This window comes from Echiichthys vipera, assembly GCF_963691815.1.
Source record: "Echiichthys vipera genome assembly, contig: SCAFFOLD_46, whole genome shotgun sequence".
NCBI classification, from domain to species: Eukaryota; Metazoa; Chordata; class Actinopteri; order Perciformes; family Trachinidae; genus Echiichthys; species Echiichthys vipera.
In genome coordinates this window covers 40,001-59,670 of record NW_028154818.1, presented here as the reverse complement: position 1 = coordinate 59,670, position 19,670 = coordinate 40,001, and the positions used below count along the sequence as shown (strand labels likewise).

At 51.7% G+C, this 19,670-nt stretch overlaps 1 protein-coding gene across 2 annotated transcripts in view; it reads right to left on the bottom strand.

Moving 5' to 3' along the window:
- Positions 1-6,749: 6,749 nt before the first annotated feature.
- LOC310966352 (uncharacterized protein) overlaps positions 6,750-19,670 on the bottom strand; it is a 21,022-nt gene continuing 8,101 nt past the window's right edge. For both annotated transcript variants that reach the window (XM_083940931.1, XM_083940932.1), the window contains exons 8-11: positions 19,581-19,670; positions 13,799-15,564; positions 9,585-9,763; positions 6,750-7,279 (exon numbers count right to left, since the gene is read on the bottom strand). The exon at positions 19,581-19,670 is cut by the window's right edge and continues 19 nt beyond it. In XM_083940931.1, the coding sequence (XP_083797057.1) occupies positions 7,009-7,279; positions 9,585-9,763; positions 13,799-15,564; positions 19,581-19,670 (2,306 nt within the window). In that variant the 3' untranslated portion in view covers positions 6,750-7,008. The remainder of the gene's footprint in view (positions 7,280-9,584; positions 9,764-13,798; positions 15,565-19,580) is intronic.

The window sequence follows — 19,670 nt, the reverse complement described above, 5'->3', positions numbered from 1 at the left end:
TGCTCTGTCCTCTGAGCTGTTTAAATAAAGTTGCTCTGTCCTCTGACCTGTTTAAATAAAGTTGCTCTGTCCTCTGAGCTGTTTAAATAAAGTTGCTCTGTCCTCTGACCTGTTTAAATAAAGTTGCTCTGTCCTCTGACCTGTTTAAATAAAGTTGCTCTGTCCTCTGAGCTGTTTAAATAAAGTTGCTCTGTCCTCTGACCTGTTTAAATAAAGTTGCTCTGTCCTCTGACCTGTTTAAATAAAGTTGCTCTGTCCTCTGAGCTGTTTAAATAAAGTTGCTCTGTCCTCTGAGCTGTTTAAATAAAGTTGCTCTGTCCTCTGAGCTGTTTAAATAAAGTTGCTCTGTCCTCTGACCTGTTTAAATAAAGTTGCTCTGTCCTCTGACCTGTTTAAATAAAGTTGCTCTGTCCTCTGAGCTGTTTAAATAAAGTTGCTCTGTCCTCTGAGCTGTTTAAATAAAGTTGCTCTGTCCTCTGAGCTGTTTAAATAAAGTTGCTCTGTCCTCTGAGCTGTTTAAATAAAGTTGCTCTGTCCTCTGAGCTGTTTAAATAAAGTTGCTCTGTCCTCTGAGCTGTTTAAATAAAGTTGCTCTGTCCTCTGAGCTGTTTAAATAAAGTTGCTCTGTCCTCTGAGCTGTTTAAATAAAGTTGCTCTGTCCTCTGAGCTGTTTAAATAAAGTTGCTCTGTCCTCTGAGCTGTTTAAATAAAGTTGCTCTGTCCTCTGAGCTGTTTAAATAAAGTTGCTCTGTCCTCTGAGCTGTTTAAATAAAGTTGCTCTGTCCTCTGAGCTGTTTAAATAAAGTTGCTCTGTCCTCTGAGCTGTTTAAATAAAGTTGCTCTGTCCTCTGACCTGTTTAAATAAAGTTGCTCTGTCCTCTGAGCTGTTTAAATAAAGTTGCTCTGTCCTCTGAGCTGTTTAAATAAAGTTGCTCTGTCCTCTGAGCTGTTTAAATAAAGTTGCTCTGTCCTCTGAGCTGTTTAAATAAAGTTGCTCTGTCCTCTGAGCTGTTTAAATAAAGTTGCTCTGTCCTCTGAGCTGTTTAAATAAAGTTGCTCTGTCCTCTGACCTGTTTAAATAAAGTTGCTCTGTCCTCTGACCTATTTAAATAAAGTTGCTCTGTCCTCTGACCTGTTTAAATAAAGTTGCTCTGTCCTCTGACCTGTTTAAATAAAGTTGCTCTGTCCTCTGAGCTGTTTAAATAAAGTTGCTCTGTCCCCTGAGCTGTTTAAATAAAGTTGCTCTGTCCTCTGAGCTGTTTAAATAAAGTTGCTCTGTCCTCTGACCTGTTTAAATAAAGTTGCTCTGTCCTCTGAGCTGTTTAAATAAAGTTGCTCTGACCTGTTTAAATAAAGTTGCTCTGTCCTCTGACCTGTTTAAATAAAGTTGCTCTGTCCTCTGACCTGTTTAAATAAAGTTGCTCTGTCCTCTGACCTGTTTAAATAAAGTTGCTCTGTCCTCTGAGCTGTTTAAATAAAGTTGCTCTGTCCTCTGAGCTGTTTAAATAAAGTTGCTCTGTCCTCTGACCTGTTTAAATAAAGTTGCTCTGTCCTCTGACCTGTTTAAATAAAGTTGCTCTGTCCTCTGACCTGTTTAAATAAAGTTGCTCTGTCCTCTGAGCTGTTTAAATAAAGTTGCTCTGTCCTCTGAGCTGTTTAAATAAAGTTGCTCTGTCCTCTGACCTGTTTAAATAAAGTTGCTCTGTCCTCTGAGCTGTTTAAATAAAGTTGCTCTGTCCTCTGACCTGTTTAAATAAGGTTGCTCTGTCCTCTGAGCTGTTTAAATAAAGTTGCTCTGTCCTCTGACCTGTTTAAATAAAGTTGCTCTGTCCTCTGACCTGTTTAAATAAAGTTGCTCTGTCCTCTGACCTGTTTAAATAAAGTTGCTCTGTCCTCTGACCTGTTTAAATAAAGTTGTTCCGTCCTCTGACCTGTTTAAATAAAGTTGCTCTGTCCTCTGACCTGTTTAAATAAAGTTGCTCTGTCCTCTGAGCTGTTTAAATAAAGTTGCTCTGTCCTCTGAGCTGTTTAAATAAAGTTGCTCTGTCCTCTGACCTGTTTAAATAAAGTTGCTCTGTCCTCTGACCTGTTTAAATAAAGTTGCTCTGTCCTCTGAGCTGTTTAAATAAAGTTGCTCTGTCCTCTGACCTGTTTAAATAAAGTTGCTCTGTCCTCTGAGCTGTTTAAATAAAGTTGCTCTGTCCTCTGACCTGTTTAAATAAAGTTGCTCTGTCCTCTGAGCTGTTTAAATAAAGTTGCTCTGTCCTCTGACCTGTTTAAATAAAGTTGCTCTGTCCTCTGACCTGTTTAAATAAAGTTGCTCTGTCCTCTGAGCTGTTTAAATAAAGTTGCTCTGTCCTCTGACCTGTTTAAATAAAGTTGCTCTGTCCTCTGACCTGTTTAAATAAAGTTGCTCTGTCCTCTGAGCTGTTTAAATAAAGTTGCTCTGTCCTCTGAGCTGTTTAAATAAAGTTGCTCTGTCCTCTGAGCTGTTTAAATAAAGTTGCTCTGTCCTCTGACCTGTTTAAATAAAGTTGCTCTGTCCTCTGACCTGTTTAAATAAAGTTGCTCTGTCCTCTGAGCTGTTTAAATAAAGTTGCTCTGTCCTCTGAGCTGTTTAAATAAAGTTGCTCTGTCCTCTGAGCTGTTTAAATAAAGTTGCTCTGTCCTCTGAGCTGTTTAAATAAAGTTGCTCTGTCCTCTGAGCTGTTTAAATAAAGTTGCTCTGTCCTCTGAGCTGTTTAAATAAAGTTGCTCTGTCCTCTGAGCTGTTTAAATAAAGTTGCTCTGTCCTCTGAGCTGTTTAAATAAAGTTGCTCTGTCCTCTGAGCTGTTTAAATAAAGTTGCTCTGTCCTCTGAGCTGTTTAAATAAAGTTGCTCTGTCCTCTGAGCTGTTTAAATAAAGTTGCTCTGTCCTCTGAGCTGTTTAAATAAAGTTGCTCTGTCCTCTGAGCTGTTTAAATAAAGTTGCTCTGTCCTCTGAGCTGTTTAAATAAAGTTGCTCTGTCCTCTGAGCTGTTTAAATAAAGTTGCTCTGTCCTCTGAGCTGTTTAAATAAAGTTGCTCTGTCCTCTGACCTGTTTAAATAAAGTTGCTCTGTCCTCTGAGCTGTTTAAATAAAGTTGCTCTGTCCTCTGAGCTGTTTAAATAAAGTTGCTCTGTCCTCTGAGCTGTTTAAATAAAGTTGCTCTGTCCTCTGAGCTGTTTAAATAAAGTTGCTCTGTCCTCTGAGCTGTTTAAATAAAGTTGCTCTGTCCTCTGAGCTGTTTAAATAAAGTTGCTCTGTCCTCTGACCTGTTTAAATAAAGTTGCTCTGTCCTCTGACCTATTTAAATAAAGTTGCTCTGTCCTCTGACCTGTTTAAATATAGTTGCTCTGTCCTCTGACCTGTTTAAATAAAGTTGCTCTGTCCTCTGAGCTGTTTAAATAAAGTTGCTCTGTCCTCTGAGCTGTTTAAATAAAGTTGCTCTGTCCTCTGAGCTGTTTAAATAAAGTTGCTCTGACCTGTTTAAATAAAGTTGCTCTGTCCTCTGACCTGTTTAAATAAAGTTGCTCTGTCCTCTGACCTGTTTAAATATAGTTGCTCTGTCCTCTGACCTGTTTAAATAAAGTTGCTCTGTCCTCTGAGCTGTTTAAATAAAGTTGCTCTGTCCTCTGACCTGTTTAAATAAAGTTGCTCTGTCCTCTGAGCTGTTTAAATAAAGTTGCTCTGTCCCCTGAGCTGTTTAAATAAAGTTGCTCTGTCCTCTGAGCTGTTTAAATAAAGTTGCTCTGACCTGTTTAAATATAGTTGCTCTGTCCTCTGACCTGTTTAAATAAAGTTGCTCTGTCCTCTGAGCTGTTTAAATAAAGTTGCTCTGTCCCCTGAGCTGTTTAAATAAAGTTGCTCTGTCCTCTGAGCTGTTTAAATAAAGTTGCTCTGAGCTGTTTAAATAAAGTTGCTCTGTCCTCTGACCTGTTTAAATAAAGTTGCTCTGTCCTCTGAGCTGTTTAAATAAAGTTGCTCTGACCTGTTTAAATAAAGTTGCTCTGTCCTCTGACCTGTTTAAATAAAGTTGCTCTGTCCTCTGACCTGTTTAAATAAAGTTGCTCTGTCCTCTGACCTGTTTAAATAAAGTTGCTCTGTCCTCTGAGCTGTTTAAATAAAGTTGCTCTGTCCTCTGAGCTGTTTAAATAAAGTTGCTCTGTCCTCTGACCTGTTTAAATAAAGTTGCTCTGTCCTCTGACCTGTTTAAATAAAGTTGCTCTGTCCTCTGACCTGTTTAAATAAAGTTGCTCTGTCCTCTGACCTGTTTAAATAAAGTTGCTCTGTCCTCTGAGCTGTTTAAATAAAGTTGCTCTGTCCTCTGACCTGTTTAAATAAAGTTGCTCTGTCCTCTGAGCTGTTTAAATAAAGTTGCTCTGTCCTCTGACCTGTTTAAATAAGGTTGCTCTGTCCTCTGACCTGTTTAAATAAAGTTGCTCTGTCCTCTGACCTGTTTAAATAAAGTTGCTCTGTCCTCTGAGCTGTTTAAATAAAGTTGCTCTGTCCTCTGACCTGTTTAAATAAAGTTGCTCTGTCCTCTGAGCTGTTTAAATAAAGTTGCTCTGTCCTCTGACCTGTTTAAATAAAGTTGCTCTGTCCTCTGACCTGTTTAAATAAAGTTGCTCTGTCCTCTGACCTGTTTAAATAAAGTTGCTCTGTCCTCTGACCTGTTTAAATAAAGTTGTTCCGTCCTCTGACCTGTTTAAATAAAGTTGCTCTGTCCTCTGACCTGTTTAAATAAAGTTGCTCTGACCTGTTTAAATAAAGTTGCTCTGTCCTCTGAGCTGTTTAAATAAAGTTGCTCTGTCCTCTGAGCTGTTTAAATAAAGTTGCTCTGTCCTCTGACCTGTTTAAATAAAGTTGCTCTGTCCTCTGACCTGTTTAAATAAAGTTGCTCTGTCCTCTGAGCTGTTTAAATAAAGTTGCTCTGTCCTCTGACCTGTTTAAATAAAGTTGCTCTGTCCTCTGAGCTGTTTAAATAAAGTTGCTCTGTCCTCTGACCTGTTTAAATAAAGTTGCTCTGTCCTCTGAGCTGTTTAAATAAAGTTGCTCTGTCCTCTGACCTGTTTAAATAAAGTTGCTCTGTCCTCTGACCTGTTTAAATAAAGTTGCTCTGTCCTCTGAGCTGTTTAAATAAAGTTGCTCTGTCCTCTGACCTGTTTAAATAAAGTTGCTCTGTCCTCTGACCTGTTTAAATAAAGTTGCTCTGTCCTCTGAGCTGTTTAAATAAAGTTGCTCTGTCCTCTGAGCTGTTTAAATAAAGTTGCTCTGTCCTCTGAGCTGTTTAAATAAAGTTGCTCTGTCCTCTGACCTGTTTAAATAAAGTTGCTCTGTCCTCTGACCTGTTTAAATAAAGTTGCTCTGTCCTCTGAGCTGTTTAAATAAAGTTGCTCTGTCCTCTGACCTGTTTAAATAAAGTTGCTCTGTCCTCTGACCTGTTTAAATAAAGTTGCTCTGTCCTCTGACCTGTTTAAATAAAGTTGCTCTGTTGTAAAAAAACATGTTTTTTTTATTTTAGTATAAAAAAAAATTATTTAAGAATCAACAGATTTGAACTTCGCAGTTTCGTGGAAACGGGCTGAAGACGCCATGAGGGCGCCGCCATGAGGGCGCCGCCATGAGGACGCCACCATGAGGACGCCGCCATGAGGACGCCGCCATGAGGCCGCCATGAGGACGCCATGAGGACGCCATGAGGACGCCGCCATGAGGACGCCGCCATGAGGACGCCGCCATGAGGACGCCGCCATGAGGACGCCATGAGGGCGCCGCCATGAGGACGCCGCCATGAGGACGCCACCATGAGGGCGCCACCATGAGGACGCCACCATGAGGACGCCACCATGAGGCCGCCATGAGGACGCCACCATGAGGACGCCACCATGAGGGCGCCACCATGAGGCCGCCATGAGGACGCCGCCATGAGGACGCCACCATGAGGACGCCACCATGAGGACGCCACCATGAGGGCGCCGCCATGAGGAAGCCACCATGAGGACGCCACCATGAGGGCGCCGCCATGAGGACGCCACCATGAGGGCGCCGCCATGAGGAAGCCACCATGAGGACGCCGCCATGAGGACGCCGCCATGAGGCCGCCATGAGGACGCCATGAGGACGCCGCCATGAGGCCGCCATGAGGACGCCATGAGGGCGCCGCCATGAGGACGCCACCATGAGGACGCCATGAGGCCATGAGGACGCCGCCATGAGAATGCCACCATGAGGCCGCCATGAGGGCGCCACCATGAGGACGCCATGAGGGCGCCGCCATGAGGACGCCATGAGGGCGCCGCCATGAGGCCATGAGGACGCCGCCATGAGAATGCCACCATGAGGACGCCGCCATGAGGGCGCCGCCATGAGGACGCCATGAGGACACCGCCATGAGGCCATGAGGACGCCGCCATGAGGACGCCGCCATGAGGACGCCATGAGGCCATGAGGATGCCGCCATGAGAATGCCACCATGAGGCCGCCATGAGGGCGCCACCATGAGGACGCCATGAGGGCGCCGCCATGAGGACGCCATGAGGGCGCCGCCATGAGGCCATGAGGACGCCGCCATGAGAATGCCACCATGAGGACGCCGCCATGAGGGCGCCGCCATGAGGACGCCATGAGGACACCGCCATGAGGCCATGAGGACGCCGCCATGAGAATGCCACCATGAGGACGCCGCCATGAGGACGCCATGAGGGCGCCGCCATGAGGCCATGAGGACGCCGCCATGAGAATGCCACCATGAGGACGCCATGAGGGCGCCGCCATGAGGACGCCATGAGGACACCGCCATGAGGCCATGAGGACGCCGCCATGAGAATGCCACCATGAGGACGCCGCCATGAGGGCGCCGCCATGAGGACGCCGCTCTGAGGACGGACGCCGCTCTGAGGACGGACGCCGCTCTAAGGGCGGCGCCTGCAGCCGGACCGGCGTGGCAACAGTCTGGACTCCAGCTCCCATGATGCTCTGGGGCACTTCAGGCGTCCATCTTGAGAGTCTTGCTCCTCCGGTAGCGGACCGTCTCCTGCAGAGCCGCCCGCAGCCTTTTCCTCGTCTCCTTCAGTTTGGACTCGTAGGAGGTCACTTCCTGTTCCTCCGGCGCGACCTTTGACCTGTCCGGGCGCCCGTCGGCCATGTTGGCGGCGGACGGGCGTGTGTCTCTTCTCCGTGGGGGCCGTACGCCCTCAGCGCTCTCCTGCGGCGTTCTGTCCGACGGGTCCTGGCAGCGCGAGCAGATCCACCGCGACCTGCAAGACGAGGATGAGGGCGTTAAAACCGACACACGAGAGTCAGACCTGAGACACCAGAGAGGAGGAGGAGGAAGAAGAGGAGGAGGAGGAGGAGGAAGAGGAGGAGGAGGAGGAGGAGGAGAGGAGGAGGAAGAGGAGGAGGAGGAAGAGGAGGAGGAGGAAGAGGAGGAGGAAGAGGAGGAGGAGGAGGAGGAAGAGGAGGAGGAGGAGGAGGAGGAGGAGGAAGAGGAGGAGGAGGAGGGGAGGAGGAAGAGGAGGAGGAGGAGGGGAGGAGGAGGTGGACTGAGGTGGACCCGTGTCCTGCAGCAGCAGTCTGAAGGACGTCTGCTGTGAGACTTTTAGAGACTTGTTGAGTCCCTCAGATCCAGGACCGGCAGAAGCTGCATTTCCTTGTGACCAGGAAGTAAGTTGAATCCAACCCCCGGGCTGAAGCAGGGGGTCCACAGGCTCGATTCCCCTTTGGTCAGGAGTGCACACTCCAGAACCAGGGCCGGGTGTTTTTGCCGGGTCGTGGATGCCGGTCCTCTTGACCCGGCAAAAGGCCCGGGGCCGGCGTCAGAACTGGAGTCTGTGACCCTGGACCACGTGTGGAACTCACCCCGGGATCCAGGGTCTGCCCTGCCCGGCATCGAGCTGCTGCTGTTCTGACCCGGGGTCTGAGGCACGCAGGCTCCTGATGGCTGAGGACAGACCCCGTAGAGACCTGAGGCCCATAGTTGCCCCTGGGGGCAGGTGCAGAGTCCCCAGCCCTGCCGGGGGCCGAGTCCCCAGCCCTGCCGGGGGCCTCTTGGCGTCCCCCTGTGAAGACCAGAGGACTGTGGCCTGGTGCCATCGGCCTGGACAGTTCACCTGTAGAGCAGCTGAGCCCAACATCTCCCCGGGGTCCACCAGGACCTCATGAAGGGTCCTCCTGCAGCAGCCAGACCTGGGGGCGGGGGGGGGGGGTCTGAACCAGAGTGGGCATCAAACGCCCCGTCCCCTCGACAGTGAGGCCAAAGCCTGCAGTGAGGCGTCCCTGAGGCTGATGCAGGGACGCCGAGGCGAGCACAAGATGAGCGAGTGAATCATGGGCCTTATAACGAAGGTCATCCGTGACCCTCTGACCCCCTGACCCTCTGACCCTCTGACGCTCTGTGAGGCAGCGACTCGGCTCAACCGTCGCTTTGTGGGCGAGGCCAAATTTGCTGCATCCTGCATCTCAGCCAGAGTCCGGCCCTCTGCTGTGGGGGGGGGGCAGAGCCTGAGGGTCTCTCCAGCGTGCGGCTCCCTCAGGTACTCCTCAGAGGGGGGGACGGAGAAGGGGGCCGGGGCCAGAGTGCACCTGCTGGAGGTCCAGCTGCAGGGGGGCCAGGGCTGCACCTGCTGGAGGTCCAGCTGCAGGGGGGCCAGGGCTGCACCTGCTGGAGGTCCAGCTGCAGGGGGGCCAGAGTGCACCTGCTGGAGGTCCAGCTGCAGGGGGGCCAGGGCTGCACCTGCTGGTGGTCCAGCTGCAGGGGGGCCAGGGCTGCACCTGCTGGAGGTCCAGCTGCAGGGGGGCCAGGGCTGCACCTGCTGGAGATCCAGCTGCAGGGGGGCCAGGGCTGCACCTGCTGGAGATCCAGCTGCAGGGGGGCCAGGGCTGCACCTGCTGGAGGTCCAGCTGCAGGGGGGCCAGGGCTGCAGGGATGATGGATCCCCTGGACCCGTCTCTCTGCTCCAGGATGGAGGGACAGGAGGAGAGACTTCCTCTGAGCTCTGTCGCAGCAGATCCGCCTCAGAGGACAGATCCTCTCTACAGACCTGCTCCTCCCTGGAGGGGCACCGGCAGCTTCCATGGCACGCTGCTGGGCCGGGCACGTCACCGACCGTGGGTTCTCTTCGAACAGGAACACGGACAGGGGTCAAGCTAGCGTGAGCGGGGAGCGCCTCCACTGACACGTCAGCCGTCAATAAAAAGCTAGCGCTGTTAGCACGCGCTCCTGCTAGCATCGCTGTTAGCACGCGCTCCTGCTAGCATCGCTGTTAGCACGCGCTCCTGCTACAGACATGTAACAGCAAAGTAACGTAACAAACATCGCTTCATTAGCACAAAACACCATGAAGCTTTGCTAACTCCTGCTAGCACAACAACAAACCAGTCAACCTTAGCAGATGAAGGTAGTTTGTTCTTCTTTCGTAGCGACCAGCGAGGATCGGGGCGTCCGTCTGAACGTACCAACCCTCCTCAAAGGAAGCTCGTCTCAGACCTGAGACAAACCTGAGCGGATCACTGGTTACTGAGAAAAGCCCCGTTGTGTTTAAACGCCGTCACTCCCAAACCTACCAGACGTGCGGCCCGACCGCGGGCTCGTGGCAGTCCCGGTGGAAGCCTCGTCCGCAGGCCTCACAGATGATGGAAGCGTCGGCGTGTCGGCACACGGAGCAGTTGAGGATCAGCAGCGTCCCAGGAGACTCAGGTGACGACAGCTCGATGATGTCATCTGTGAGGTCATCACCGTGGGACTGCGACACAGCAGAGAGGAAGCACACAAACACTACGACTTTAGTCTGAAACACGACTTTAGTCTGAAACGCTACGACTTTAGTGTGAAACACTACGACTTTAGTGTGAAACACGACTTTAGTCTGAAACGCTACGACTTTAGTCTGAAACACTACGACTTTAGTCTGAAACGCTACGACTTTAGTCTGAAACACTACGACTTTAGTCTGAAACACTACGACTTTAGTCTGAAACACTACGACTTTAGTCTGAAACACTACGACTTTAGTCTGAAACACTACGACTTTAGTCTGAAACGCTACGACTTTAGTCTGAAACGCTACGACTTTAGTCTGAAACGCTACGACTTTAGTCTGAAACGCTACGACTTTAGTCTGAAACGCTACGACTTTAGTCTGAAACACGACTTTAGTCTGAAACATTACGACTTTAGTCTGAAACACTACGACTTTAGTCTGAAACACTACGACTTTAGTCTGAAACACTACGACTTTAGTCTGAAACACTACGACTTTAGTCTGAAACACGACGACTTTAGTCTGAAACGCTACGACTTTAGTCTGAAACGCTACGACTTTAGTCTGAAACACGACTTTAGTCTGAAACACTACGACTTTAGTCTGAAACGCTACGACTTTAGTCTGAAACACGACTTTAGTCTGAAACACTACGACTTTAGTCTGAAACACTACGACTTTAGTCTGAAACGCTACGACTTTAGTCTGAAACGCTACGACTTTAGTCTGAAACACTACGACTTTAGTCTGAAACACTACGACTTTAGTCTGAAACACGACTTTAGTCTGAAACTCTACGACTTTAGTCTGAAACACTACGACTTTAGTCTGAAACACTACGACTTTAGTCTGAAACACTACGACTTTAGTCTGAAACTCTACGACTTTAGTCTGAAACACTACGACTTTAGTCTGAAACACTACGACTTTAGTCTGAAACACTACGACTTTAGTCTGAAACACTACGACTTTAGTCTGAAACACTACGACTTTAGTCTGAAACACTACGACTTTAGTCTGAAACTCTACGACTTTAGTCTGAAACACGACTTTAGTCTGAAACACGACTTTAGTCTGAAACACGACGACTTTAGTCTGAAACACGACTTTAGTCTGAAACACGACTTTAGTCTGAAACACGACTTTAGTCTGAAACGCTACGACTTTAGTCTGAAACACGACTTTAGTCTGAAACACGACTTTAGTCTGAAACACGACGACTTTAGTCTGAAACGCTACGACTTTAGTCTGAAACGCTACGACTTTAGTCTGAAACACTACGACTTTAGTCTGAAACACTACGACTTTAGTCTGAAACACTACGACTTTAGTCTGAAACGCTACGACTTTAGTCTGAAACACTACGACTTTAGTCTGAAACACTACGACTTTAGTCTGAAACGCTACGACTTTAGTCTGAAACACTACGACTTTAGTCTGAAACACTACGACTTTAGTCTGAAACGCTACGACTTTAGTCTGAAACGCTACGACTTTAGTCTGAAACACTACGACTTTAGACTGAAACTCTACGACTTTAGTCTGAAACACTACGACTTTAGTCTGAAACGCTACGACTTTAGTCTGAAACTCTACGACTTTAGTCTGAAACACTACGACTTTAGTCTGAAACGCTACGACTTTAGTCTGAAACTCTACGACTTTAGTCTGAAACACTACGACTTTAGTCTGAAACGCTACGACTTTAGTCTGAAACACTACGACTTTAGTCTGAAACGCTACGACTTTAGTCTGAAACTCTACGACTTTAGTCTGAAACACTACGACTTTAGTCTGAAACGCTACGACTTTAGTCTGAAACTCTACGACTTTAGTCTGAAACACTACGACTTTAGTCTGAAACGCTACGACTTTAGTCTGAAACGCTACGACTTTAGTCTGAAACACTACGACTTTAGTCTGAAACACTACGACTTTAGTCTGAAACACTACGACTTTAGTCTGAAACACTACGACTTTAGTCTGAAACACTACGACTTTAGTCTGAAACGCTACGACTTTAGTCTGAAACACTACGACTTTAGTCTGAAACACTACGACTTTAGTCTGAAACACTACGACTTTAGTCTGAAACACTACGACTTTAGTCTGAAACACTACGACTTTAGTCTGAAACACGACTTTAGTCTGAAACACTACGACTTTAGTCTGAAACGCTACGACTTTAGTCTGAAACACTACGACTTTAGTCTGAAACACTACGACTTTAGTCTGAAACGCTACGACTTTAGTCTGAAACGCTACGACTTTAGTCTGAAACACTACGACTTTAGTCTGAAACGCTACGACTTTAGTCTGAAACACTACGACTTTAGTCTGAAACACTACGACTTTAGTCTGAAACGCTACGACTTTAGTCTGAAACGCTACGACTTTAGTCTGAAACACTACGACTTTAGTCTGAAACGCTACGACTTTAGTCTGAAACGCTACGACTTTAGTCTGAAACGCTACGACTTTAGTCTGAAACGCTACGACTTTAGTCTGAAACGCTACGACTTTAGTCTGAAACACTACGACTTTAGTCTGAAACGCTACGACTTTAGTCTGAAACACGACTTTAGTCTGAAACTCTACGACTTTAGTCTGAAACTCTACGACTTTAGTCTGAAACACGACTTTAGTCTGAAACACGACGACTTTAGTCTGAAACACTACGACTTTAGTCTGAAACTCTACGACTTTAGTCTGAAACGCTACGACTTTAGTCTGAAACACGACTTTAGTCTGAAACACGACTTTAGTCTGAAACGCTACGACTTTAGTCTGAAACGCTACGACTTTAGTCTGAAACACGACTTTAGTCTGAAACACGACTTTAGTCTGAAACACGACGACTTTAGTCTGAAACGCTACGACTTTAGTCTGAAACACTACGACTTTAGTCTGAAACACTACGACTTTAGTCTGAAACACTACGACTTTAGTCTGAAACGCTACGACTTTAGTCTGAAACACTACGACTTTAGTCTGAAACACTACGACTTTAGTCTGAAACACTACGACTTTAGTCTGAAACGCTACGACTTTAGTCTGAAACATTACGACTTTAGTCTGAAACGCTACGACTTTAGTGTGAAACACTACGACTTTAGTCTGAAACACTACGACTTTAGTCTGAAACACTACGACTTTAGTCTGAAACGCTACGACTTTAGTCTGAAACGCTACGACTTTAGTCTGAAACGCTACGACTTTAGTCTGAAACACGACTTTAGTCTGAAACACGACTTTAGTCTGAAACACTACGACTTTAGTCTGAAACGCTACGACTTTAGTCTGAAACACTACGACTTTAGTCTGAAACATTACGACTTTAGTCTGAAACACTACGACTTTAGTCTGAAACACGACTTTAGTCTGAAACACTACGACTTTAGTCTGAAACACTACGACTTTAGTCTGAAACACTACGACTTTAGTCTGAAACGCTACGACTTTAGTCTGAAACGCTACGACTTTAGTCTGAAACGCTACGACTTTAGTCTGAAACGCTACGACTTTAGTCTGAAACACTACGACTTTAGTCTGAAACGCTACGACTTTAGTCTGAAACACTACGACTTTAGTCTGAAACACTACGACTTTAGTCTGAAACGCTACGACTTTAGTCTGAAACACTACGACTTTAGTCTGAAACACTACGACTTTAGTCTGAAACACTACGACTTTAGTCTGAAACACTACGACTTTAGTCTGAAACGCTACGACTTTAGTCTGAAACACTACGACTTTAGTCTGAAACACTACGACTTTAGTCTGAAACACTACGACTTTAGTCTGAAACACTACGACTTTAGTCTGAAACACGACTTTAGTCTGAAACTCTACGACTTTAGTCTGAAACACGACTTTAGTCTGAAACACGACTTTAGTGTGAAACACTGCGACTTTAGTCTGAAACACGACTTTAGTCTGAAACACGACTTTAGTCTGAAACACGACTTTAGTGTGAAACTCTGACGTCTGTGACTGCAGGGACTTCTCCCGCTGTACCTGAGTGTCCTCGCTCATCTCTTCCAGGTCCAGCTCGTCTGCAGCGTCACCGGGGGCCGGACGGAAACACAGGAGGGAGCGTCCACGCCGAGGCGGGGACACAGGCAGTCTGACCAGAGACACCGTGGGCTGCAGCCGGCCCGGACTGCTGCCTGCCTGTCCCATCACAGAGCTCCGGTCTTCAGCTACTCCGTCCAACAGTTCAGGGTCAGGGTCTTCATCCAAGGGTCCAGTTTCAGGTGCAGGGTCAGGGTCTTCATCCAAGGGTCCAGTTTCAGGGTCAGGGTCTTCATCCAAGGGTCCAGTTTCAGGTGCAGGTGCAGGGGCTTCATCCAAGGGTCCAGTTTCAGGAGCAGGGTCTTCATCCAAGGGTCCAGTTTCAGGTGCAGGTGCAGGGTCTTCATCCAAGGGTCCAGTTTCAGGGTCAGGGTCTTCATCCAAGGGTCCAGTTGCAGGTTCCTTGGCTTCTGGGTCCGGTTCCCTGGATGCGGACGGTTCTCCTGCAGGTGCGGGTTCTTCAGACATGGTGGAGGTGGGTTCGTTCTCTGTGGGTTCCTTCCGCCTCGCTGCGACCTGCTGTAAGGTGCCGCCACAGGGGGAGTCCGCCAAGGCCCTCACCACGAGACTCTGCAGCTGCTTCAGAGGGGCAGGATGGGGGTCGGCGGCGTCAGGGGGGAGGGGCTGGACGGAGGACGGAGGGATGCTGGTGGTTACGGAGCTTCGGTCCTTCAGAGGTTGATGCTTGGAATGCTGCGTTTGACTCGGCAGCACCGTGGGACTCGGCAGCGCCGCGTGACTCGGCAGCTCCGTGTGACTCGGCAGCACCGTGTGACTCGTCAGCACCGTGTGACTCGTCAGCACCGCTTGACTCGTCAGCACCGTGGGACTCGGCAGCGCCGTGGGACTCGGCAGCATCGCGTGACTCGGCAGCTCCGTGTGACTCGGCAGCACCGTGTGACTCGTCAGCACCGCTTGACTCGTCAGCACCGTGGGACTCGGCAGCACCGTGTGACTCGGCAGCACCGTGTGACTCGGCCCCACAGAGATCTGGTTTCCCTTGGTGGCCACAGGAAGTGCTGGAGCGCTGCGCGTGGACTGCCCCGGGAGGACGCCCCCCGTCAGGCTCTCCTGCTGGGGCGGCCTGGCGTTCGCAGCTGAGGTCTGACTGAGTGTCGTGGGAAATGGAGGCCAAACAGACGGGAGGTTGACGCAGGACACCGGATACAACATCTGAGTGTTGGTCAGCGCGGCGCTGGAGGACCTTCTCTGACGGGGGTCGGGCGGCTGGACCACTTGAAGGACCAGAGGCGGACCTGATTGCTGGGGGAGGCGAAAGCTGAGCGGCTCCGGGTGCACGGCGTTAGAAACTGGCACCAACATCTGTATTTGGTTCTTCTCCAGGCGGGGGAGCGAGGACAGGTGCTGCACGGCGGTCTGCGTGGGCGGGGCTGCGGCGGTCGCAGTCACAGGAGCATCAGAAGACAGAGGACTGATCCCGTCCAACGTGGACTTGGACAGAGCAGAGGCAGAGTGGACTGGAACAAGTGAGTCAAGCATGATCCTGGGCGGGGGGAGGGGTCCTGAGGCGGAGCTGGAGCTGGAGCTGGAGGTGGAGGTGGAGGTGGAGGTGGAGCTGGAGGTGGAGGTGGAGGTGGAGCTGGAGGTGGAGCTGGAGGTGGAGCTGGAGGTGGAGGTGGAGACGCCTGCAGCGCTCTGATCAGAGGCTGCTGTGACGGAGAAAGGGACCCACTTCACCTCCAGATGACCTGGGGACACAAACGTGCGTCAGCAGCAGAATCAACAACATCATCAACAGTAAGTCCTGGTTGAGTAACATGGCAGAGGTGTGTGTGTGTGTGTGTGTGTGTGTGTGTGTGTGTGTGTGTGTGTGTGTGTGTGTGTGTGTGTGTGTGTGTGAAATAACCATGACTTCAGTCTGAAACACGACGTCTCTGAGCACAAACACAGAAACGTCCTCAGGTTCAGATGAAACATCACACGACTGTGTCTGTGTCTGTGTCTGTGTGTGTGTCTGTGTCTGTGTCTGTGTCTGATGCTCTGTGTCTGTGTCTGTGTCTGATGCTCTGGAGGTCTGTGGGTGGAGGTCTGTGGGTGGTGGTCTGTGGGTGGAGGTCTGTGGGTGGTGGTCTGTGGGTGGAGGTCTGGTGGTGGAGGTCTGTGGGTGGAGGTCTGTGGGTGGTGGTCTGTGGGTGGAGGTCTGTGGGTGGTGGTCTGTGGGTGGAGGTCTGTGGGTGGAGGTCTGTGGGTGGTGGTGTGTGGGTGGAGGTCTGTGGGTGGTGGTGTGTGGGTGGAGGTCTGTGGGTGGAGGTCTGTGGGTGGTGGTCTGTGGGTGGAGGTCTGTGGGTGGAGGTCTGTGGGTGGAGGTCTGGTGGTGGAGGTCTGTGGGTGGAGGTCTGTGGGTGGTGGTGTGTGGGTGGAGGTCTGTGGGTGGTGGTCTTCGGGTGGAGGTCTGTGGGTGGAGGTCTGTGGGTGGTGGTGTGTGGGTGGAGGTCTGTGGGTGGTGGTGTGTGGGTGGAGGTCTGTGGGTGGAGGTCTGTGGGTGGTGGTGTGTGGGTGGAGGTCTGTGGGTGGAGGTCTGTGGGTGGAGGTCTGGTGGTGGAGGTCTGTGGGTGGAGGTCTGTGGGTGGTGGTGTGTGGGTGGAGGTCTGTGGGTGGTGGTCTTCGGGTGGAGGTCTGTGGGTGGAGGTCTGTGGGTGGTGGTGTGTGGGTGGAGGTCTGTGGGTGGTGGTGTGTGGGTGGTGGTCTGTGGGTGGAGGTCTGTGGGTGGTGGTGTGTGGGTGGTGGTCTGTGGGTGGAGGTCTGTGGGTGGAGGTCTGTGGGTGGTGGTCTGTGGGTGGAGGTCTGTGGGTGGTGGTCTGTCCCTGTGGGTGGTGGTCTGTGGGTGGTGGTCTGTGGGTGGTGGTCTGTGGGTGGAGGTCTGTGGGTGGAGGTCTGTGGGTGGTGGTGTGTGGGTGGAGGTCTGTGTGTGGAGGTCTGTGGGTGGTGGTGTGTGGGTGGAGGTCTGTGGGTGGAGGTCTGTGGGTGGTGGTGTGTGGGTGGAGGTCTGTGGGTGGAGGTCTGTGGGTGGTGGTCTGTGGGTGGAGGTCTGTGGGTGGAGGTCTGTGGGTGGTGGTCTGTGGGTGGAGGTCTGTGGGTGGAGGTCTGTGGGTGGAGGTCTGTGGGTGGTGGTGGTGTGTGGGTGGAGGTCTGTGGGTGGAGGTCTGTGGGTGGTGGTGTGTGGGTGGTGGTCTGTGGGTGGAGGTCTGTGGGTGGTGGTGTGTGGGTGGAGGTCTGTGGGTGGAGGTCTGTGGGTGGTGGTCTGTGGGTGGAGGTCTGTGGGTGGAGGTCTGTGGGTGGTGGTCTGTGGGTGGTGGTCTGTGGGTGGGGGTCTGTGGGTGGTGGTGTGTGGGTGGTGGTCTGTGGGTGGAGGTCTGTGGGTGGTGGTGTGTGGGTGGTGGTCTGTGGGTGGAGGTCTGTGGGTGGAGGTCTGTGGGTGGTGGTCTGTGGGTGGAGGTCTGTGGGTGGTGGTCTGTCCCTGTGGGTGGTGGTCTGTGGGTGGAGGTCTGTGGGTGGTGGTCTGTGGGTGGTGGTCTGTGGGTGGAGGTCTGTGGGTGGAAGTCTGAGGGTGGAGGTCTGTGGGTGGTGGTGTGTGGGTGGAGGTCTGTGTGTGGAGGTCTGTGGGTGGTGGTGTGTGGGTGGAGGTCTGTGGGTGGAGGTCTGTGGGTGGTGGTGTGTGGGTGGAGGTCTGTGGGTGGTGGTCTGTGGGTGGAGGTCTGTGGGTGGTGGTCTGTCCCTGTGGGTGGTGGTCTGTGGGTGGTGGTCTGTGGGTGGAGGTCTGTAGGTGGAGGTCTGTGGGTGGTGGTGTGTGGGTGGAGGTCTGTGGGTGGAGGTCTGTGGGTGGTGGTCTGTGGGTGGAGGTCTGTGGGTGGAGGTCTGTGGGTGGTGGTCTGTGGGTGGAGGTCTGTGGGTGGAGGTCTGTGGGTGGTGGTGGTGTGTGGGTGGAGGTCTGTGGGTGGAGGTCTGTGGGTGGTGGTGGTGTGTGGGTGGAGGTCTGTGGGTGGAGGTCTGTGGGTGGTGGTGTGTGGGTGGTGGTCTGTGGGTGGAGGTCTGTGGGTGGTGGTGTGTGGGTGGTGGTCTGTGGGTGGAGGTCTGTGGGTGGAGGTCTGTGGGTGGTGGTCTGTGGGTGGTGGTCTGTGGGTGGTGGTCTGTGGGTGGAGGTCTGTGGGTGGTGGTGTGTGGGTGGTGGTCTGTGGGTGGAGGTCTGTGGGTGGTGGTGTGTGGGTGGTGGTCTGTGGGTGGAGGTCTGTGGGTGGTGGTCTGTGGGTGGAGGTCTGTGGGTGGTGGTCTGTCCCTGTGGGTGGTGGTCTGTGGGTGGTGGTCTGTCCCTGTGGGTGGAGGTCTGTGGGTGGTGGTCTGTGGGTGGTGGTCTGTGGGTGGAGGTCTGTGGGTGGAGGTCTGAGGGTGGAGGTCTGTGGGTGGTGGTGTGTGGGTGGAGGTCTGTGTGTGGAGGTCTGTGGGTGGTGGTGTGTGGGTGGAGGTCTGTGGGTGGTGGTGTGTGGGTGGAGGTCTGTGGGTGGTGGTCTGTGGGTGGAGGTCTGTGGGTGGTGGTCTGTCCCTGTGGGTGGTGGTCTGTGGGTGGTGGTCTGTGGGTGGAGGTCTGTGGGTGGAGGTCTGTGGGTGGAGGTCTGTAGGTGGAGGTCTGTGGGTGGTGGTCTGTGGGTGGAGGTCTGTGGGTGGAGGTCTGTCCCTGTGGGTGGTGGTCTGTGGGTGGTGGTCTGAGGGTGGTGGTCTGTGGGTGGTGGTCTGTGGGTGGAGTTCTGTGGGTGGAGGTCTGTGGGTGGAGGTCTGAGGGTGGTGGTCTGTGGGTGGTGGTGTGTGGGTGGAGGTCTGTGGGTGGTGGTCTGTGGGTGGAGGTCTGTGGGTGGAGGTCTGTGGGTGGTGGTCTGTGGGTGGTGGTGTGTGGGTGGAGGTCTGTGGGTGGTGGTGTGTAGGTGGAGGTCTGTGGGTGGAGGTCTGTGGGTGGTGGTGTGTGGGTGGAGGTCTGTGGGTGGAGGTCTGTGGGTGGTGGTCTGTGGGTGGAGGTCTGTGGGTGGAGGTGTGTGGGTGGAGGTCTGAGGGTGGTGGTCTGTGGGTGGTGGTGTGTGGGTGGAGGTCTGTGGGTGGTGGTCTGTGGGTGGAGGTCTGTGGGTGGAGGTCTGAGGGTGGTGGTCTGTGGGTGGTGGTGTGTGGGTGGAGGTCTGTGGGTGGTGGTGTGTAGGTGGAGGTCTGTGGGTGGAGGTCTGTGGGTGGTGGTCTGTGGGTGGAGGTCTGTGGGTGGAGGTCTGTGGGTGGAGGTGTGTGGGTGGTGGTCTGTGGGTGGAGGTCTGTGGGTGGTGGTCTGTGGGTGGTGGTGTGTGGGTGGTGGTCTGTGGGTGGAGGTCTGTGGGTGGTGGTGTGTGGGTGGAGGTCTGTGGGTGGTGGTCTGTGGGTGGTGGTCTGTGGGTGGAGGTCTGTGGGTGGAGGTCTGTGGGTGGAGGTGTGTGGGTGGTGGTCTGTGGGTGGAGGTCTGTGGGTGGTGGTGTGTGGGTGGAGGTCTGTGGGTGGAGGTCTGTGGGTGGTGGTCTGTGGGTGGTGGTCTGTGGGTGGAGGTCTGTGGGTGGAGGTCTGTGGGTGGAGGTGTGTGGGTGGTGGTCTGTGGGTGGAGGTCTGTGGGTGGTGGTGTGTGGGTGGAGGTCTGTGGGTGGAGGTCTGTGGGTGGAGGTCTGTGGGTGGAGGTCCGGACACGTGCAGTGGTGAAACCCACCAAAGTTGAAGATGCTGTGCAGAGACGTCTTGTCGGTCAGGACCACGAGCTGGACCATGGTCTGAGGAGGAGCCCAGTCCTGATCCAGGA